This window comes from Anomalospiza imberbis, chromosome 9 (assembly GCF_031753505.1).
Source record: "Anomalospiza imberbis isolate Cuckoo-Finch-1a 21T00152 chromosome 9, ASM3175350v1, whole genome shotgun sequence".
In the NCBI taxonomy this organism is placed as follows: domain Eukaryota; kingdom Metazoa; phylum Chordata; class Aves; order Passeriformes; family Viduidae; genus Anomalospiza; species Anomalospiza imberbis.
Window position 1 is genome coordinate 23,167,747 of NC_089689.1, and position 22,281 is coordinate 23,190,027.

General features: G+C 49.6%; 1 protein-coding gene and 2 long non-coding RNA genes across 3 annotated transcripts; 2 read left to right on the forward strand and 1 right to left on the reverse strand.

Annotated features, from left to right (window-relative positions):
- The first annotated feature begins 2,276 nt into the window (after positions 1-2,276).
- LOC137478698 (uncharacterized) lies at positions 2,277-12,310 on the forward strand. The gene is made up of 2 exons (XR_011001737.1): positions 2,277-2,424; positions 12,098-12,310. It is a non-coding gene; the product is annotated as an uncharacterized lncRNA (long non-coding RNA).
- LOC137478700 (uncharacterized) lies at positions 9,018-11,415 on the reverse strand. Its single transcript, XR_011001739.1, has 2 exons — positions 10,904-11,415; positions 9,018-9,647 (listed from the first exon to the last, which is right to left on the reverse strand). It is a non-coding gene; the product is annotated as an uncharacterized lncRNA (long non-coding RNA).
- A 31-nt stretch (positions 12,311-12,341) lies between the features above and the next one.
- FOXE3 (forkhead box E3) lies at positions 12,342-14,950 on the forward strand. Its single transcript, XM_068198677.1, has one exon. It carries the CDS (start codon positions 13,733-13,735, stop codon positions 14,891-14,893), a length of 1,161 nt encoding a protein of 386 aa, XP_068054778.1. The 5' UTR covers positions 12,342-13,732; the 3' UTR covers positions 14,894-14,950.
- The last annotated feature ends 7,331 nt before the right edge of the window (positions 14,951-22,281 follow it).

Genomic DNA, 22,281 nt, shown 5'->3' on the forward strand with positions numbered 1-22,281 from the left:
TTGCTCCTGGGAACTGGTGGGGAAACATCAGCTGAAAGTGCCCTCTGGATGTGTGGGTCCTCAACACAGCACGAGCACTACTGTTGGTCCCTCCTGAATCATTCCACTCTCAGAAATGAGTCCAGCAAAGAGGGGAAGCATTGCAGCAATTTGGCCTGGAGGGCTGGAAATGTGGCTGCTGCAGCGTGAAGCCTCCCTGTGCTGGGGGAGGTGGGGATCCTGCTGCTGAGCTATTTATTTAAGAAAAAAAATATTATCATTTCAGGCGTTGGCAGCATGGGGTGTATCAGCCATTGTATCAAAGATGTGGTTTTAATGCACTTTCCTCTGCTTAAATGCTATTTGCCTTCTCCTTCAGGCAATTGAATTTAAGAAAACTCTGGTTGCCCAGGTTTTGTTGAACAAATTGGTCCCTGCACACACAATTCCCAGGAGGAGCCAGCTCTGCAGAAACTCTGGGAGCTGTCACTTCAGTGCATGGCTGGGATGGGCTGAGCGGATTACCCAGCTCTGCACAGTCTGCTCTTTTATCTGTCTCAAAGCAATGGAAAGCCAGGAATAACCCCTCAGGGTTCCTCTGAGCCCGTGGTTTCTGGAGCCTGGGGTCAGATGACTGTTATTGTAGCTAAAGGTGTTTAACCCCAATTGATTTTGACAAGCCCCATTAGCGAATCCCACAATTACTTATTGGGTTTGGAGAGGAACGTTGTCGATTTAAGGCTGGATGCTCTAACCTGAGTGCTGCTGACAGGATGCCATAAGTACCAAAGCTGTTTCTGCAGGAATCGATGGAAGAACTCCCCGTCAGTTTTTGGGGCCAAGTTCTGGCCCTTCCCCAGGGCCCGGAAACTCTCAGGGGTATCAGAATCAGCACTAAAAGTCAACGGGTTGGAATGAGATGTATGAATCCTCCTCCTCTGCAAAGTACAGAGCATCCCTGGGTTGGGCTTAAGTAAGCCTTGCTTGTAGCATAGCTTCCCACATCCCAGTCCTGGGGAACTGTGCAGACACCATGGGACCTGGTGCAAAGCATAGGAGAGTCTCTGGGAGCCTGCCCAGAACAGGCTCAGGGTTGTTTCTGCTCCCCTTCAAAACTGACCTGTCTCCCAGCTTGTGGAGAAGGGAGCTGAGGGTGTCTGGTACCTGCGGCTGCATGAGCAGAGGGAGACTGCTCAGCATCCTTGCATGCTCAGAACCAGTATTTATCCCATGGGATTGAGTTCAGAGCCTCAAAGCCCTGCAGGCTGGAGCTGCTGCTGGGCAGGCAGAGAAACTGCCCGGAGACTTGTGTCTGTGAGAAATATCAAGTGATGAGTTCTCTGAGGCTCATATCCCAAAGACGCCTGAGATCATTTGGGTGTGAATGGGAGTTATGTGCCCGAGTAATCGCAGAGGATCTGGGCTTGACAGCATTGCTGAATTTATTTTTTTTAATAGTGCAGCAGCTGAGGAAATAGAAGAATGATCTAAAAAAAAGGAAATCATTGCATTAGCCCAATATTTTAACGAAGCACTACTGCTGTGCAGGTCAGGTGTAGGTGTTTGTAGGTGGCAGGCAGCAGCCTGCTGTCACCCACCCCGGGGCACAGAAATGTGGCTGTCACACGTGCGAGTGCAGTTTAGCCCAGACACCGCTTTCGGGCTTAGAGCGAGCAGCCTCTTGGAAGCCCTGCAAGTTTCACACTTGCTTTTGCTTCTCGGTTGCTTGGGGAGAGGAGTCTCCCTCTGGGGGAAAACAAAGAGCGGCATCGCCTGCCTGGCCGGGGCTGGAGCGCCTGGAGACTGCCGTGAGTTCTCCGGGAGGTTTTGTAACGAACACCTTGTAAAACGCAAATATTTGAATAGCGACGTTCACGGCTAATGTGCCAGGTCGAGGAACAACTGCTTATGCTTTTTGCTGGCTGTTTGAAACTTAAAGGGTGAACCTAAGGATTTTCCAGAGACAAAAGCATTGAATACACTATTTACATACTCATTCTGCAGTTAGTGAACAGGATTATGAGCCATTTATTTAACAAAGAGACCCTAGTTAATCAGCAGTCTATTTATTGTTTCTTCATAATTTGGCTGTAATTCATAACTATGTCTTGTTTTTCATTATGGGCACAATTGAACTAAGTGTGTTTGCTCCCCATGTACCATCTCTGAATTTTATTTTCCCTTTGAAAATTGCTCATATTCTTAAATAAAGGATCATTTTTAAATGGAAAATATTTATTTCAGATGATTGCCTTCAAAAGAACCAGTTCCTTGCCCTGTTCTGGGTTGTTATATTATTTTCTTTGTTTAATTGCAGGCTTTTTTAGCTCAGCCTCCGGAAACCTGGGCAACAGAGGAGGTGGCTGTAGGTGTTGGAAAGCACTTGGGGTCAACTTTGGTCATCTATGTCCTGTGTAACTGGGTCAAGTCACTGAATGCCTAAAGGTAAAGAGGATTTTTATGCTGATTTTAGGGCTATTATTAGTTATTGGGCAATGTGTCTCTGGTCTCTCTGCCTACCATGGGGTGTGAAGGAAGGCTGAAGTTGCTGTGCTCCTCCCAGCCTCACCAGCCTGCTCTTGACTCTGGTGGGGTTCAAGCCTGACTGAAGGGACTCCAGACTGGAGTTTGACTTTCACCCCAGGAGATCTTACAGCCCAACCTGCTTGGCTGCAGATCCTGAAGCACTGAGATGCTTTTATCCCTCCTTGGGCACAGAAGTAATTCCTCCTTCTCCAGGTGCTTGTCTGACCTCTTGGTTTCCAGTTGTGTGAGGAGAATGAGGCTCTTTGCCTGCTCCCCCAGCCATTCCTGGGGTACCGAGTGCCAACAAATCAGGCCATAGTGACCTGCAAAGCCTTGTCCTCAGTATTGTCTCTTCTCCCACCCACTGCAATACTCAGGGGAATGATGATACCAATGAGAGCTCTTGGTGGTGGCTGGGATAGAAACAAATTACTTTCCCACTAGGAAAAGGTCATCTGTGAAATCTCATGGACAGTTCCCCCCACTTGTTAAACACCCCCTTCACTTGGCTTTTTTCTTTTTTAAAAATTTTATTATTATTTTTTGTGTGTGTAATTGCGTGTCAGACCAAGTGCACTCAGAATGTGAGCAGGGTCTGATACAAGGAGGGTGAAATGAGATAATCCATGTTTTCATCATCCATAGGCCTCTCTTTTCACGGGCCGTGGGCCGTACTTTATTAGGCTGAGCAGCTCTGGGCCTGCAAGAAAGAGGAGCCCTTTCTCATCCCGATGAGAATAGTGCAGTGAATGGATTCCAAGTGTTTACTCAGCATTTGTCTCGTGGTTTATCAAAGGAATGAGGAGGAGGTGCCGACAGACCTTTTGTCCTGCTGATGTGTTATGACAATGTTCCATGAATATGCAGAATGGCAGAAGGGATTAGAGCCAGTACAATTCCCCTCAGGCGCTTTTTTTTTTCTTTTTCTGCCTTTTTTTTTTTTTTTTTTTTTTTTTTTTTTTTGCCTGGGATGTTCAGGGGTTTAAGAGTGACCTGCTCACAGTCAGGGCACTAAACATCAGATTTTCCTGCAGATAGGGGTGTAAAAATCCCACACTTGTCCAAAGCTGTTAGCATCTGACTTGAAGGTTGGGCTGTCTTAGTCACTCGCTGCTCTTTATGAAATTTCGGCTGGCAGGAACTGCCTGGCTGAAAGCTTTGTGTTTTGGGAGACATGGAGATATTGGGGCATAATTAAAACTTGAGTCAATCAGTGACACGTGAAGCCCAGGGCTAGTGGGGATGTGACTGCTGCCCTCTGCTCTGCTGCTGTTAGTGTAGGCTGGCAGTGGTATCTTGCTGTGCTTTCCTGTTGCTTCCCAGAGTCCTAGCCCAGGAGTTTGGGTGTGATTCAATAAAGAGTGCTGACATCAGGCATCTTCATGTGCTGTTTTAGACGGGCAGGTTAATGAGATAACCCTGGTACACACCTCTGAGGTGGTGAACTGTTATCTCTGTTCTCAGCAGGGGGTACAGGGGGGAGGTGGGAGCAGACATGTTGTTCCACTGGTGTAAATCCAGCCTTTGGTGTTACTGACTCCTCATCTCAAAGTAACTGAGCCATGGCCAGGAGCTACCTGCTGGTAGAGTGTTTTTTTCAGTGCAATTATGCAAAGATGTCCCACAGGAGAAATGACTCTCCATTCGTTTCCTACATCCTAAGAATCTTTTCTGCCCTGATGCTTAAATGGTCTGCTGGGGAGTTCCCCAGATACATAAGGGGAATGATGACTTTGCATCCGTGTTGGCCAGGAGAAAGGGTGTTGGACGTGCTCAGCGCTGGTCTGATTCTTCTCTTGTTGAAGCTAACAGACCAAAGAACTGCTGAGAGCTGTTAAACCCGCCTGAAATCTCCCCTAGCCCAACCAGAAGATTGAAACTAGCCTGTTCCACCCTTGCCACATATGTGTAAGCTGGTTGTTCTAGCCTTTTTGGTGCCCTTCTGGTCCTGCCTTTATGTTTGGGATTTTGGTTGCTCTGTGGAGTATCTGGAAGACATTTGGTCTGAGTCAGAAGAGAGGTGGGATGTACTCTGCTCTCTCATTGAGCCCATGGGAATCACCCTGCCTATGATGACATCTGCTGTGGGGACATCCAGTGAAGGCCATTGGGAGAAATTGCTATCGTATCCTCATGTGCAGGGGTATTTGAGCAGTGATGCTCGGAAGGCGGTCAAGGACACCAGGCTGCTCTGCTCCTGTCCCCTTGGAATATGTGCTGTGCAGGGCTGAGGTGTGGATCCTGCACAGAGCGTGCCATGGCAGGCTTAACCTGTGGCTGCTGTTGCCACTGTTTTTCCCCTGGAATGGGTAAGAATAAGGGAGTTTCTCCACAAGCATCAACCTGAACAAGGCCTGTGAGACCCTCTAGGGCGTCGAGTTTCTGTTTGCAGAATTAGGCATTTGCTGAGCAGGGGGCTCGCAGGTTTGTAATTTGAGTGTGTGTTAGGGAAAAAGGGAAGAGGCAGAGCCTCCTTGCAAGTCCTGGCACCTGCTGTGCAGAGGTACCTCCTGCTGCTGTGGCATGTTTGTTCTCCTAGCTGCAGTCCCTCTCCACCCACCTGGGAACACAAGCAATAATTAGGTTAATGGATTTTGATGCGGTGATCCCAAGCCCAGCTCTTGGCTGGTGGCCCCATGACAGCAGCTGGCAATGGCTCCTGCTGATGGAGGGCATGTGCTCTGATTTGCTCCCTGGAGAGGTTCTTGTTTGGTCTGTGAGGAAACAGTGACTTCCCATCTCCAGAGGCCAAGGACCATTGTCCAGCCAGTGCTGACATCCCTTCTCTGGGGTCTGCTCAGCACTGGGGTGTCCATGATGGAGCTGATGATGGGGGACCTGAGGCACCTCAAGTTTAGCTCTTAGGCCAGCCAAATTCTGGAGACTGGATTAAGAGAAAAAAGAGCATTTTACCCCATCTGCCAGCTCTTGCCACCATCAGCAACTGACAATCTTCCTTTGGCCTCTGGGGGTGTGCACAAAAAACCACAGTTTTCAGGTTATCCTTTACAATCCTCAGTTGTGTAAGGAGTAAAGAAACCAAAACAATTAAATGGGGGCAAATCCTTTCCACTCTGAGAAATCTGTGATGAAAACACAAGGGTTGGCAGCCCTGGAAAGAAGGCCAGCCTTGGTCTCATGGGACATTTACAGCACAGGCACCCTGCTGCTGGAGCAGCTTTCCATTCTCTGTTTATCTTTTATCCTCTGGGACAATGTTGATGGCTGAAAGCTGCATCTGAGTCCCTTTTCCTTAGGGGTGGTCTAAGCAGTGGAAGAACAAGCCCGTGGCAGACACCAACCTCTGGATTTTGTGGGGCTACATGGCAAAGCCATTAGGACCTGTTTGCAACACCTAATTCCGTGGTGGAAGCTGCTGAACCCTCTGGTGGGATCTGCCATGCTGATGGCATCCCATAACTGGCACCTCATAACTCCTTCATCCCGGTGGATAAGTACATATCTCAAATACCTTTGTGTTGCTGTGCTGCTCACCTGGGACTTGAGACAGTTCTTTTGACGTCCACTCCACCCGAATGTGTTTGGGCCTCTTAGGACTCCTTTTGTCACTGATGATTTTTTATTTTTCTTTAGGAACTTTATGGCATGATGTAAGTGCCGAGTTCTTGTTGGCTGGGATGTAGGCTGGATTTCTAACTTATACTAACCTCTCCCAGACTCTTTATGCTGGAAAAATGATGACCAGATTCTGTATCTTTTTCTCTTTTGACCCAGTCTTAGATTTGGCTCAGGTTTCTTCTGTCTCACTCTGCCTCAGTTTCCCTCCCTGTGACGTGTGGGACAAGCTGCCCCTTTTTAATGTTTTAGGTCTACAAAGATTTGCCGTGCCTGCTGAGAAAAACACCAGGCAAGAACATTTGTGCTAAGTTTGTACACTCCAAGTTTGGTGTAAAGAAAATGGATAATATTCCACACAATAGTGCTGTGATCATCTTCCAAAGAAGGGTGTAAAGGGAAAGGGAAAATCTTTTTAATGCAAATAAAAACTAAATGTATGCAATATATAACACTGTGTATGGGGGGAAAAGCTTCCAGAGATACTTTGCATCTGCAAAGTAGATGTAAGATTTTTATGTTCCATCAGACAGTATTTGGATGGTGGTTGTGATGATGTCACTGCCTTTCTGCCTTGCTTCAGATGAGTCAGTCCTTCATGCTCTACTTGCATTAAGAAATGGACAAAATAATTTCTGACCTTTCCCCAAGGACATACTGTACTAGACATCTTTTAAAGAAGGGTTCTTGTTTCTGATATCTTGAGGTCTCCAATCCTTGCTTAAGGGCCCTTCTTGAGGTTGAGATGATGTGAAGGCAGAGCTCTGCTTCCTATTCAGCTGATGAAGGAGGTCAGTGTCTTGTTTCGCACCTGTCCTCTTGGGTAACCAGGATCTGAGCCAGGTTTCAAGCCCAAATCCATCTCCCTCACTGTTTATACTCAGGGTGGCACTACCAGATGGAGTTGGCCTTGTTGCAAACCTTCCAAATGGACCCTGAAACCACTGCCTGGATGCTGCTGCCTCCCTGCATCAAATACTGCCTGTGAGACAGAGATTCCCATTTCAGCTGGAGGACTCAGTGTCCACAGCACTTCAGCAGTGGCAGATGGAAATGAATTAACTGAACTTCTGTGCACCCCCAAATTAAAGAAATGCCTGTATTGATTCTCCCAGCCAGAAGCAGTATCAGGCAGGGATGGTTTTGGCTGGAAGGAATGGGAGGCAAATGCTGTGATTCATACTCATCCAGTCTGATTTGAGTCTGAATCACCTCTCTCCCTTCTCACTAGGAAATGATGTGATGAACACTAGTCTGTCATGGCTGGAGACTCTTTTCCTGTACCACTTTTCCATGCACTTTGAAGTCATTGCACAGAATCTTAGATTTTGGTCATTTGTGGAGTGGCCTTAAAGGCAGATAAGGTTGTCACAACCTCAGCCAGCTTCTCCACCAACACAGACATGTGGTGAGCTCTTTCCATTTGGGACTAAAGGGCTGGGCAGTGGACAGGTGTGAAGATCTTTGTTCTTCTTCCCTTCTGATGATCATCTCATGGCTTCACCTCTGTGTCCTGCTCCATCCCCACCACCTCATGAGACCCTATTTCCTACACAGCCTCCATCCACCTGGGCCCAGCAGCTTATGGGGTGACCTGTCCCTCCTGCTGAGATCAGTGCTCCCCCTGCACTACCAGCAGGGGCTTCCCAGAGGTGCCTGGCTGGGCTGGGGGGATTTGGGAGTCTTTGCTTCAAAAGCATGTGTAAGTGGTGAGAAGAAAAATAATCTGCAGGTTGGGCTGCAGGCAGATCAGGCTGAAGGTACAAGACAGGAGGGAAATTCTTCATGACAGAGGTGTGCTCCTGGCCTGAGGGGAGGGAATAGGCTATTATGGTTGGAATCAATGAAATCACTGCTGGCAGGGGCATTAAACAGAGGAAAAAGAGAGCAGATAGTGAGGCAGCAAAATGGGATTTTAACCATCTGCCTAGGCTTGCAGCTAATTAGTCTGGTAGTTATAAGGGAATAGTAAATCAACAAGGAAAAAGGGAAAGTTTTGCACTGAAGTCCTTGCCTGGGAGCTCTGGTGTGCAGCAACTGGGGCAGCTGGGCATCAGTTCCTTGATTTCATTGACAAACCCGAGCCTCATCAGGCTTGGAGAGCTGGGTGGGGATGGGGTTTGGGCAGCAGGAAAGCCTTTCACATGGCAGCCAGGAAGCACTGGGAAGAGGCAGAACTTCTCGGTGTGGCGAAGGTGGGATAATGCATGCGATCAGGGAGAGGGAAATAGTGTGGCAATGCACAAAACACTCCTGCTGCAGTGCCCCTGTCCAGGTTAAGTTTTCCTGCCAGTTTCTGTCTATTCTTGTGATCCTGAGATGGATTTGTGCCCTTCTTGAAACCACAGGTTGATAGGGCAGGTTCACCGAGAGAGTTTTTTTGACAAATGCCATAGCTGTATCACAGTGATGAAGCCTCTTTGGGTTTCTATAGTATTTAATATTGCTTCATAAAGCCAAATAATTAAATATTATTTACTACCTCCATGCATGACCCACACTTTGCTGTTCTCAGTGTCTTGAAGCCAGCAGGCAGGAAGGACAGCTGAGAAACCAGGGGGAGAGGAGCAGCTCAGCCTGGCCCTTGTGTGTGGTCTTCTCTTAGGCTTGGGTTCTGGCCATGAGGTATGGATCTGGGGCAGAAATTTAAGGAGTATATTGTTCCAGGAAGATGGAAAATTCAATATTTATTCACCTCAAATACTGAGGCTTGTCTTGAGCATAAAAAGCAACAAAGTTTATAGAAGTGAAATCACCAAAACGCCATACCAAAATTTATCCCTGAAGGATTTCAACAGCTGAAGTCCCTCGTAATCTTTTCTGTTTTCTTTCAAATAAAAAAAAAAAAAAAGCTTCTGTTAGAAATATTATTTTTGATAAAAAGACAACCAAAAAAAAAATCTTCCCCCCTCCCGTGCCCTTTTTTCCCTATAGGAATAAAAAGAAACTTAAAAGTATTACATCAGAATGATCTTGGGGAAGAAAATCTGGATGGGTTGTAGTGGGAAAAACCCAAAACTTGCCCAAAAAGGTGCAGATTACTTCAAAAGTTTCTTTATCTAGAATTTTTCCCTGCTGTTCCACAGTTTCTCTACATGCTTTTACCTATACTTTTTGGGAAGAAATTATTTTGTCTGGACCTTACTGCACAGTTGCTTACAAATACATAAGTGACTCAAAGATTTAGTTCTCAGGAAGAATTTATTTGCTTTGGTTATCAGCTTCCTGCATCTTGAAGAAGTGGAATAGCTCAGGAAGGGTGTTTATTTCATGGCTCCTTTGACCCCAGCCATTGCCTGGTGTCCTGGGCTGGTTTTTGCATGGCTGCTGGTCCTGAGCAGCATGGTGGCCCCGCTCCTGAACATGTGCTGTGGTCACAAGCCACACAGTGGACCCTCCAGGTCTGCTGTTTGCCCTCATTGCTGCTCTTCATCAGATGTTCCTCCCCTAAGAGTGGCACCCTGTGAGGGAAATGTCCCAGGAGGAGGGGATTTCTCACACACTCCCAAGCCATCATCAGCTGGTGCAAATGTGCTGAGTTCTTACATGGCTCTCCTTGGTGCTGTCTGAAATAGAACAAGAGACAATGAGCATAAAACGATGCACAGGGAATTCCACCTGAAAATGTGGAAGAACTTCTTCACTGTGTGAGTGTCTGGGCACCAGAACAGGTTGCTTAGAGAAGGTGTGAAGTCTCCGTCACTGGAGATATTCAAGAACTGTCTGGATGTAATCCTGTGCTCTGGAATGCTTCTGCTTGGGCAGGGAGGTGGGACCAGATGACCACAGTGGTCCCTTGCAGCCTGAGCCATTCCATGATTCTGTGGGCAGTGTGATTCACCTTCTGGTGGCAAAGCCTTCCCACTGCACTGAGCACCTGTGGAAGGAGGCTGTCTCAAGACTTTCAAGGATCTCCATCTGGGAATTTGAAGCATGGGTGGATTCAGACACTGATGCACAAGGGGTGGGAATGGACTCGAGTGTTACGTCAGGGCCATGCTGCTCCTCCAGCTTTCAGCCAGGGAAGTACCTGAACATTTGGTTGTTGGTGAGTGAAGGGGTAATTCAGGGCCATCCTAAGAGCACCACCAGCAGATTTTGTGTCACTGAAGCATCCCTTATGGGCCATTGCTGGCTCTGAGGTTGGAGGGTGCCTTGGATTATTCACTGTGGAATTTCTAGGGAGAGAAAGCAGAGAAGTCCTTGCTGTCAGGGCTCACACTCCCTCTTTTTCCCTGCACATCCCAGAGGGACTGAGAAACAGATTACAGGTTCACAGGTAATTGGAGGGCTCTGGAAAGAGGGATGATCCAAATGCATCTGTGCCCTGTGCGGACATCCAGGCAACTGTTTTACTCAGGACAGGGCAAAGCCACTAGTCTCTCAGCATGGCTACATTAAAGACCATAAAGCTTTCACCCAGGTACTCCCATACTTCCTGTGGTTTAGCAGAAGATTGTTTTGTTTTGGGGGAAAACAGCACACATTTTTCTAACCCATGTGATTGCCAAGTGTAGCTTGGACATGTGGCCTGGGTACTACAGTCAGTTGCGATTCCTGCCTGGGTGCATGGGGGGCTTAAAACAGAATCTGTCTGAGGGTGCACAGCCCCATTCCTCTGCAGTGAAGCAAGTTCACCTGCACTATAAGGTGATTTGTGTGTACAACATTTCTAGAGGAGGCTGCAGCTCCAGTGCAAAACAGTTCAGGAGCTGAAGGTTGAAATCTCTCTGTGTACTCAGGATGAATTGATGCAGAAGGCAGCAGATGCTGCCAAAACTTACACTTGCTTAGTAAATGTGATTTATTCCCTTCTCATCACCTCCTTTTAAAGAGAGTTCCGGATTATGTTTGTTTGGTAGCCACTTTCATTATTTTCTTCCACTTTTTAATAATTGATCTGGGCCAAAGAGCACCCTGAGTGAGAAAGCATATGTGGGAATCAGAGTCTGTGTGTTCTGGCCTTCCTTATTCCATGGTAAAACACAGCTTCCTGCCTGTGTGCTCCTGCCCACCTCTGTCCTGCTGTTTTATCCGTCTGTCAAAGCTATTTTGACATCTGGGTCTTAACACACTGAAGTTGAGAGCTGTTTGAATGGTCCCATCAGCTTTAAAGTAACTACTCACCAGCTGGAGTCTGAGCTGGCCCACAGCCCCAGATGGGGCCAGGGCTTCTTCCTCTGTGTGTAAAATGACATGAGATCAGGGCTTGGGACTATAAACACTTAAAGCAGTTGGGTCTTCATAGCCCATTGTCCAGATGAGATGTACCTTCCTTTGCTAGATCTGATCTCAGGTGCAGACAGCTCCAGATCCAGCCATACTGGATGGGTGGGTTTTCTGGTGGGTTTTTTTTTTCAACTCATTTTCAGTTGTTAAGAATAAAAAACCAAAACAAAACCATGAAAAAAAACACCAAAAAAAAAAAAAAAAAAAAACAAAAAAAAACCCAAAAAAACCCAAAAAACCCCAAAACAAACAATTGGGAGATAGTGAGTGATAAAATAAGGGCTGTTTGATATGACTGAGAAAAGCTGTTCCTCTTTTGCACTCCATAACCCTTTTCCCTCCCAAACCCATTCTTGCCTGATCAAAATGCATTAAAATCCTTGCATCAACATGAAAATCTCACCAGCTAATGTTGGTAAAGCTGAAGATTTCCATCTCCCCCAGGTGGGTAACTTCCTTTGTGCAGTCTGGACTGATCTTTAGTAACTCCTTTCTTGGATGTCTTTCCTGCCACCCTCTCCAAAGAGTGGAAAAGTCAGATCATCTGGCTGGAATGAACCACCTCCATTCAGATACTTGCTTGATTTAAATGTGCACTTCAGGAGAAATACGGATGTTCCTTTCTTTTTCCTTTGGCTCTCATTAAGTGAGTGAATGGTCTCAGCCATGCCTTTCATTTGCTTTCCTCCCTGAAGATCTGTGTCTGGAAAAAGGCACCCTTCACCCTTTTTCACCTGCTCTCTGTCCTCCAGCCAGCACCAATATTCCCATTATCCTCATTTGGCAGAGTGGAGACTGAGGCAGTTAGCTGAAACAGCACTGGTCTGTGTCAAATCAGGACTGGACTCACAATTCCCTGCCTGAGCCCTGGAGAGTGGAAGAAGAGCCACAAATATCTGCAGGAAAAATAAAGCACAAACAAAACCACATGCAGACAGAAGAAGGGGAATGAGCAATGGTGGGAGAGAACCTGGATGGTGAATTTAAAACCACTAGTAAATGCTTAAAGGAAAGGGCTGAAGACTCTTCTCCAAAAGGTTGGGTGAGCTTTTTAGCTCAAAAAAGGAAGGTAGAAGGATGATAGGACCTGGTCAAGCTCACCTGCTTGCCTCTGTGGAAAAAAACCTTTCATTGTGCTCTGCTCTTGGAAATACTTTCACGTAAGTTGCAAAGTTGAAGACTTCAAGTTTTACTCCAGCGGGACATATGAAGGGATCTGCCACTGCATTCATGGTACTTTTCCATCTGTGTCGCCAGGACATGGACACATGGCTGTGCCTAAAGCTGTGAGCTGGTTATAAAAGTTCCCCCTGGCTTGTCCAGCCCACCCTTAAGCAGTAGCTTCCTTCCCTGCTCTGGTCCAGGGGCTCCTTGGGCAGGCATTTGGCTTTGAGGTGACTCTCAGGAGCAATGGGTGAGCACAATGTGGAAGCTCACAGGTTTGTGGTGCTGCTCAAACAGCCAGCAGCCCCTCAGCCCTGGTAGCGGCATGTGCTGAGGATGAGAGGCTGCAGTTCTGCTCAGCCAACTCACTCTGAAGAGATTTTCCTGAAACCCAGTAGGGAATTCTGAGAGTGGTGTCTTCCTTCAGCTTCATACCCTCTGCAGTGATAGAGACCCTTATTTTCCCTTTCCTTCTCCAAAGTGCCATCCCTGTCCCACATCCATCGCTCACAGTCTGGGCAGCCCTGAGCTCTGTGGACCATTTCCCTTTCTCCTGGCAAAAAGAAAAAAACCTTTTCCTAGGATTTTCTTACCTAGGAGGTCTCACCAAGATGCAAAGTAACTAAACCGACGGGCTTGGTTCTGGAGAGAGCCCCTGGCTCTTGCCGGCGCTGAGTTGGGGCTACTTCTGAGCGCATTTCACAGGAGAAAAAGACAACGAAATCCAAGCGCAGGAGGGGTTGTGAAGGGAGGTTACCTGCTCTACTGCTTGGGGCTGGCAGCGGCACCAAAGTCGCACCGGGCTGGCTGTCGGGGCTGCTTTTGTTTGGTTTTTCTCCCGGGAGGAAGCACCAGTTCCGAGCACAGTGAAGCGCCGCGGAGAAGGGCCGGGAGGAGAGGCGGCGGCAGCGCTGGCCCCGGGACCCCCGGGGGAGGGACCGCTCGGGGGCATGGCTATAGAAGGAACCCCAGGAGAGGCTGGGGGATTTAGTCCTGGGAGTCGGGACCCCTCCCCGGGGGCCTCCTCCTCCCGCCGGAGGAGAGGGGCCGGGCGGGCCGGCACCGCACACCCCTCCGGGGGGGCGACGGCCCTATATATTGCCAAGCGGCTCGGGACCGACCTCCCCATCGCAGGGAGCTGCCGCCGAGCCTGTCCCCCTCCCCTTCCCCTCCCTCTCCCCTTCCCCTCCCCTCGGGGGGGCTCTTTCTCCCGCCGCTCCCCCCCATCCTCCGAGGAGGAGGAAGGCGAGGGCCGTATATGAACGCGGCCGGCTTCCCCTGCCTGCGAGGCATGTGCACGCTGCCGGTGCCCAGCCCCGCGGCCGCGGCCAGCCCCGGCTCCCCCGGGCCGCCGCGGGGGTCTCCGCAGGCGCCGCCGGTGAAGCCGGAGCCGCGGGGCGCTGGGAGCAGCCCGGCTCCGCCGCCGCCGCCCGAGGAGCCGCCGCCCCCCGCCGGGGGCCGCCGGAGGAAGCGGCCGGTGCAGCGGGGCAAACCCCCGTACTCCTACATCGCCCTCATCGCCATGGCCATCGCCAACGCCGCCGAGAGGAAGCTCACCTTGGGGGGCATCTACAAGTTCATCACCGAGCGTTTCCCCTTCTACCGGGAGAACCCAAAGAAGTGGCAGAACAGCATCCGTCACAACCTCACCCTCAACGACTGCTTCGTCAAGATCCCCCGGGAGCCCGGACATCCCGGCAAGGGCAACTACTGGACACTGGATCCGGCTGCAGAGGACATGTTTGACAACGGGAGCTTCCTGCGCCGGAGGAAGCGCTTCAAGCGCACCGACATCACCACCTACCCCGGCTACATGCAGAACTCCAGCGCCTTCACGCCCCCGCCCGCCGGCCGCCCCACGGCACCCACAGCGCCCTACCCCAATGCCCTGTGCTCGCCTGGCTACGGCCCCCAGCTCTCCAGCAGCGTCTTCCACCCCTATGCGGCCGGGGCAGCACCGCCGGCACAGCATCACAGGATGTTCAGCATCGACAGCCTCATCAGCGGGCAGCAGGCCCTGCAACCCTCACCGCCCTCCGAGCTGGGCCACCCATCGCTGGGCTTGCCCGGAGCAGAGCTGGCTCCTGCCTGCTCCGCCGGCAGCTCCGAGCCCCCCTGCTTCCAGGCACAGCCTGTCAGCCCTGGCTTGTTGGGCCGGGCCGCCCCCAACTCCCTGGCGTACCCCTATGCCGCCTCGCCCCCACACCTACCCGTGGCTCAGGGCAGCTACTCGCCCAGCAGCCCGCAGCTCTACGGGGCTCCCAACAGACTGGCCCTGCCGGCCATGCGGGCCCCGGCCTGCGCCGAGCACGGCGAGCAGCTCCTGGGGCTCTCCGCCTCGCCCCTCGGCCAGTTCGGCTCCAGCAACACCTACATGAGGCAGCCCAACTTCCCCGCCGGCCTGGAGCGGTACATGTGATGGGGCTGAGGGGGCTTGGCCGGACATCCCCAGGCTCCCACGAGCAGCTCTGCACAAGCGGACTTCTCCCTGCTGTGGGGGTCGGCTGGGGTGGAGTCGGGGTCCCGGGCTCCCGGCTGTGTGCGGACACACACGTGGGGGAGGACTCGATTCCTCTCTCTCTCTCAGCTTATTCTGAAGAGGAGGCAAGGTGATATCTGTTTATCTGCTCCGTTCCTTCCCGGAAAAGGTGTTCCCTGACTCTGCCAGGCAGGGCTTCCCACGCTTGCCCGTGTGCCCAGCCTGGCCCCGGGGATGCCACCTGCAGCAGTGCACCCCGGGGCACCCCCTGGGCGAGCAGGAGCACACTCAGGAGGTGGGTGCATGGTTAATATGCAGGAACCCTCTCTCAAATGGGCTTTTTCCTCTCTTCCCTGAGTGCCTCCCGTGTAACTGGAATGAAAGTTATCTAAAAAAGCCCCCAAACCACTAAACAAGTTCACTGGATTTTAAATGAATATTTAAGATGTTTATAATTTCCTTTCCCTGTAGGAAAAGAAACCCCAACTTGACTACTTCTTTTTACTATTTTTAAAAATTACTTTTATTGTTAGAAAGGTCTTTTTTAAAATAAAGCTTTTTCTTCCAACATGAGCAGTGCTGCTGGTCCTCTGGCTCTGGATGGATCTTGGCAAGAGGATATTATAGTCTTGTAACTGGTGGGAGATGGATTCGTGCTGCTGTTATGACACTGCCACATCTTACATTTTTTACAGCTTTTACTTGACTTGATAGTTTTCCATTTGCATAAAGAGAATGTGTCTTCCCTCCAAGGAATCCCTTGCAGGTGAAATTCTGATTTAGCCCATCAAATTAAGAGATCACAGTTTTTCTTCCTAGCAACAAAATCAATTAAAATTCTAACCTGCTCATTGTCTGGGCTGCTGCTATTTATTTACAGGACTCCCAGCCAGACCACCTGACAAGGTTTGAAGGGAGAATTCCCCATTCCCTAATTTCGATTTTTTTTTTTTTTTAATTTAAACATCCTTTGGGTAAAAGTGCCAAGCTAGGATTTCTCTCCTTTTTTTTTTCAAAGGTGTCTTCTGAAGCAGAGCAGTTTTCTGTAGTCCCTATTGCATTCTCTTCTCTAAGGAGTTGGATGTCATCTGATCTTTGGTGTAAAACAGCATCTCATCCCCAGCTGCTGGGCAGGATCAAAAGCTGGTGTGCTGGCAGGTACCCACGGAATCAGCTTTTGTCCACAGCTTGGGACTTTGTGTCTTGTCATTCTTTCATTCTATTCCCACTCACAGAAATGGAGAGTGGGTTTAGTATGGGAGTGGAGGGAAGAAAATGCTTTTTTCTTCTTGGTTTCCTTAAAATTTGGCCTCCATCTGTCTCTAAAAACTGGTCTGCTGTCTTCAGCTGAGTTGCTGAGTCTCCTCTCTGGTCCATCCAGCTTTACCCTTTCAGCTTTCACACTGGCCCCAGCAGCACCTTCAGTGTTTTTCCCTGGCAATGACCCTGCTCAGAAAGGGCATTGTGAAAGAACGTAGCCCTTGAAATACTTTGGCTCTCTCCACTCGATATCCATGGGCAGACATCTTCTGTCTAATGGAAATTTGCAATGTGCCATGCCTGCCTGTGACATATTGTCTGCAGAGATCACCTAGGGGGGTGCTGAAATAACCACTTGCAAGGACAGTCAGCAGAAAGGACATTTGTCATAGCTCACATTCATTCCCAGGGCCCGATCCTGCAATGTTTTGCTAACAGAAGAACTTTTGAAATCTTGCCTAAGTACCCAGGATGTCAAAGCCAGATGTGTGCCAGAAGCACTGGGTCTGGCAGCTGATGGGGCTGTGACTCCACTGGGTTTGCACCCTGAGCAGGGGGGCTGCTGAGGCAGGGGAGAACCAGGTACTGACATGAAATAAAACCAATATTGGCTGTAGGGGGTGGGCAGGAGGTGCTGTTCTTCTGCCTGGGTGGGATGCCCTGGGAAGAGTTGGCCAAGCTGTGACAACTCAGACCAAGCTGAGCTGGCTCGTCCCCAGTCATCTTGGAGACTCACGGCAGCAGGGAGGTGGTGTTGGAAAGGGCTTTCCGAGTTCCTGGTGTCTCTGGGTGTTAACTCAGGTGCTGCTGGAGCCATGAGGGCTGGGCTGAAGGGGGGCTGGGCTGTGCCTTGCTCCTGTCTCCCAGCTGCCTGTGCCCTCCTGCTATGGGGCTTTCTGGACAGTGGCATCCAGCTCCAGATTTAGGGATGTGTCTGTAAGAGGTCCACCCATGCCTGTGCCTGTGCAAGAGGGGCTCTCTTCAGCCAAGGAGGCTCTGGTGTGAGTGAGTCCCCACAGTGGACTTGCTCCCCAAAAACCGGGCTTGGAGAGAGTGCATGACCCCATCCTGGTGTGTTGGGACAACCCTTGGTGGGTAGCACTGGGTTGCACATTTTCCCTGGTATATCCCTGTTTGCCAGACAGCCCAGAGCCCCCTGCAAGCACCAATAAACCACCCTCACCGCAGGCCTTACACTGCCAAACAGCTGGAAAACAGGGGGAACAAACCCCTTTTCTTATTTTTCCTGTAGATATTAATCCTCACATGCACAAAACTCTGGCAACTTGTATTGTGATTGTCATTAAACTAATGCCTTAAGAGTGTCTTCTTGGTTAAGTTAATGTATCCCAACGAGGCTTTTAAGCTTCCATTTCAAAGCTTTGTTTACAGTTAGGGTGAATCTAGCAAATGAGTAGGATTAAGGTGTCATGTAAAGCATGAGCCTTGCCAGGACAGAGTAGTTTTAAGCTTTGTAAAGTTTATACCTGAGCTCTTCATCTGTTTTAGTGTCTCTTCGATGTCCCTGTTCAGTGAATAAGAGGGATTTGAACGAAACAGGAGTAATTATCACTCAGATTTCAGTTGTGAAATCAAGTCTCCTTGGAAATCCTCCCCTCTTTATTTAGGGAGTTAAGGGAATATTATGTAATGACAGTTGTAACAATCTCAAGCTCACACAAAAGACAGAGGGTTTTTTTTTTTCCCCACAAAAAACTTTCTGTGCTTTCTGAGGTTGTGGAAAGAATGTCATACCTCAGGGTGATGGCAAGAGGTACACTGGACTTCCCCATGGTGGGGAGAGCCCTGTCCCGAGCCTGTGAGAAGCTGATGGGGAAGGTGGAAGAGATTTAGTGGTGATCTGGGCTATCTTCTCTGACTTCTCCTGGAATAACTCCTTGCAAATCAGGCTGATTTCAGATAACCCAGGCTGCACGTTCAGAAACACACAGCCAAAATGAGCTGCCACTTTGAAAAGATGTTTGTTTTTCACTGGGAAACTCTGGCTATGCTGGGAGGACCAACTGAGCTGCCGTGTCTGTCTGTGCACAGCAGCATTCTGCACGTTTCATGCTTTTACCACCTTCCTGCTGCTTCCAACAGGTTCAAACAAGCAGCAAGAAATGCTCTTTCCAGATTATATTCCCAAACTATAAATGGTGTTTCCCACCCTGTTACAAGCAAACACAGCACTAGCTGGAATTTTAGCTGAAACACATTTCCTGGAGAACTAATCGGTCCCTCTGGTAGTGTTAGTTTTTTTCTGGATGCTGCCAGCTGTTCACTGACAGTCTCAGTGCTGGAAATGTTACACCATAACTTGCTGTTATTCTATGCAATACTTTGCCCTTTGCAAATACCCAGCTTGAAGACATTCAGTGGTGTTTCTTGGAGGTCAAGATTGAGTTGGTAAAGTCAGGCAGTGATGGGGAGATGGGCAGTGGGTGCAGTGGGACCGGCTGAGATTGGCTTTGCCAGGTAATAATGAGATTTTAACAAATTAGCATCTTAGAGTCAGCACTGCCCAAACTCTGAGCTGCATCTCGGGGTGTCGGGAGTCGATCACCACTTCTGCTACGTTACGTTTAGAACCTTTACATTCGGAAAGTTCCTACAAGGACAGGAGCGGGTGACGGAGCCGCTGTGTTTGCACAGGGCAAGAGCAACGCTGCGCTGCCCTCCGCCGCTTTACTCCAGGGTGTAACGCCGCGGCAGGGGCGGCACGGCCCGGAGTGACAGCCGGCGTGCTCAGGCCAACACTGACCTCCAGCGGAAAGCCCTGGGAAGCCGCTCCCGGCTCCCGGGGGGAGCGCTCAGCACGCACCGGCAGCATCCCGGCCTTGGAGGCGCTGCTCACGGCTGCCGGGGATTAGGACACCGGGGAGTTTTGGGGTACGGTCGGGATGAAACACAGTGGAGTTTGTTCGGGGAGGGTCGTTGTGAAACACGGTGGGCTGCATACAACCTCCGTTGTATCACTCTAGGGAGGTTTCGAAGGGAAAGTGTTTCTTCCTTCTTTTACCCTTTTCCTAAGCCATGGCTGGGCACAGGATACAGGCTTGGGCTGTGCTGGCTGTTCCCTGCAGCTCTTCTCCCTAGAGTGAAAATAGGAAAACGAGTGGAAGCACAGCGAGAATCTGCATCCTTGATGGAAGGGGAGGGGTTGGTGATGACAGATCACTCCTCTGCAGCAGCCAGTCTCACTGGCAGCCTGACTTTGTGTTTGAAATGTGCTGCACAATGGTTGAATGGCAGAGCTGGGGGCTGGCCTGGCTCTTAACAGCACCCAAAGTGCCAGGCAAAGCCTGAGCATTGGCAGCACAGCACCTACAAGCTCTTGGGAGAGACCCGGAGTGAAGTAATTTCACGGCCTTTGTGCTGTGGTTGTTGAAGTGGTTCCACTGCAGCAGTTGGGTTTATGAATGTAATGAATCAACTGTGCCATCCCAGCACCAGCAAGCACCTCTGGCTTGTGGCAGCTCAGAGTGTTGCATGGAGAAAAGGTGCACCTGAGCCACTTACACACCTGGGAAAAGTTCATTTTCCATTTGCATCAGCACTGCTGAGCCAAAGGCAGCAGGGTATGACCTCCGCAGAGAATGGGCCCGATGGTCTCAGACATTTTGTGTGCTTTCCATCTGCACCAGAGTCATCTCATCTTGGTTTTAAATCTCTCCTGCTAATCAGGTGTTGGAAACCAAATTTAATCTGTAGATCCATTTTCAGGAGGTTTCAAGTGATCTAATCTGGCTGGAGCAAATGGACCTCAAAAAGCACAAAATTGTCCAAGCCCACTGATCTCCCTGGCTCTTCACTGAGAGCAGCCCATGGGTCTCAGAAAAGGAATTAGTTCACTTGTGCAGGTCAGGCCAACCCAAGTCTTGGTTGTGCCCTTTTCAGATGTTCTCTGATTGAAAGACAGGAGTCTGAGTAAAGCTAAGGGGACTCCGCTGTGCCTCACTATTTTCGGTTTCAGAAAAATGCTTATATGGAGCTATAACTGCCTCCTGAGAGCATCCCCTCCAGCACTCTTCTGCAACAGAAATGTGTTTACTCATGGGAAAACAGGAGGCTGCCAAACCAATCTCACCCTCCAGAGCCTTCACCCTCAAGAAATCACAAGTTTTGCCATCCCAAAGACACAATTAGGAGGGAGCATTTTCTTGCCAGACCCCAAATGCATCCCAGCAGAACTTTGTGTTCCCTAGAGGTGGCTAAACTGGCCACTTGGTCAATATGCTCCCTTCAGGTCACCATGGAAGCGATGGGAGTGGGGTGTGGTTTTGCCTCCTGCACTGTAGGCAGCACCCACGAGGTGGCAGCCAGGTGACAGCCAGGCCAGGCCCTGTGGCCCACCCTCAGCTCTCCTGCCCAGACCCCACCAGCCGCAGACCCTCTCCAAGCAGCATTTGCTCCTGCCTGGTTACTTATTGTTAGGTTTTCCACAGTGTTGGTTTAAGCACGTATCCATCCTCCCTCGGCTCCAAGCCCTTTCTTTCCAGGCTGTCTGCTGCTTGGATTCTCCCCAGCTGATGCTCACCCTCTAAGTATAATTGCAATACAAAGTAGTTTCAGAATAGCATGCAATAGTGGCTAATTATTTGGAACAATTATACATAACAAAGACAGAGCCAAGCAGCAAGAGGGCTTAATTGTCTGGCCAAGCATGAAATAGCACAGGATTATCGCTCACAGGGGGAGGGAAGGCAACAGAAGAGAATTGCCCCATAGAATAGGCAAGAATCCAGCCTGCTCTGGAAGACAAAGTTTATTGAAGAACTTGAAAATTCCCTGTTGAAGCATCTTCTGAGATGGCAGAGAAGACATGAAAAGGATAATGACCCAGAATACGGGCTTAAGGCACAAATCCCTCCACTGACAGACTCCAGGCCTACGGGTGCTTAAGAACATGCTTAAATTTTAAGCACATGAATAGTCCCCTTTGACTGCTCACGTGCTTAGAGTTAAGCTCAGGAGTAAGTGTTTGTAGGATTGGAGCCCAGATTTTTATTGCAACTAGGCTCTTCTCAGTAATGACAGGAAATAAGAGATGTATAAAGTGCACAAGCTCGCAGGGCAGTGCCTTGAAACCCTTTGCTCCATGTGAGTGACGAGAACCTGCAGTGAGCCACGGACACATCCACACCTTCCCTCCCTGCCATGGAGCTGGGGGGGAGAACAACAAATGTGCAGTGGTGAGAGCAGCATCTCCAAGTCATGAGTGGAGCCTGAGAGTCCACAGGTGTGGGTGAGAAGGTGTGGAGGTTTCAAAATGGAAAAAAGATCACCATTAAAACCTAAAATGTTCTGCTGGAGGTCAGCCTTACTTGAGAGAATCAGAGAGCAACATGTTGGAGAGCTCCTGAGATAGTGTGGGAAATGAGAATAATTTTCAGTAAAAGTGATGAAAAAAAAATATAATCCTGCAGAATATGGACAAATAAATGCAATGGCAGCTCCTCTCCAAATAATCCCTTCTGAAGCATGTACCTGCTTTTTCTGTAGAATAAGGTTTCTCTCATGTGAGATCTTTCCTGCTTTTTCTCCATCTCTAAAGGTTTTGTTGTTTGCAAGGCTTCCCATTTTTACAAGACCTGCTGGGGAGTAGCACTTGTCCCTCTGCTTGAACCTACATCATGTTTTTCAGTTGTCTTTAGGGCTGGAAGAGTTTTTTTTTATTACTGGGACAACAGCCTTGTGCTGGTGACTGCAGATGTGCTGTAGTGGAGGTGGTAGAAAAAGTGAAAGGGGTGGGATATGGATGCTGCAAGCTTCAGTGGGCTGACTGAGCCCAGGACCTGTGGATGTCCCATCTCCCAGACCTACAACCATGGCTGAAGCTTTGGGTGAGGGTGCCCATGCCAGCAGCAGCCTGTGAGAGCAGTTCAGCCTGGGGACGTAGCTGTGGAGGAGATTTTTCTTTGGGAAAAATGAGTAGACACGTGGATCTGCCCCCCAGGATCCCAGGCCCCCCTCCCCACTATTGGCTGTACTCTGCACACCCCTGTCAGCCCCCCAAGGGCTCCACAGGGATGTGCTCCACAGGGTGGGAGCTGCTCCCTTAGGTA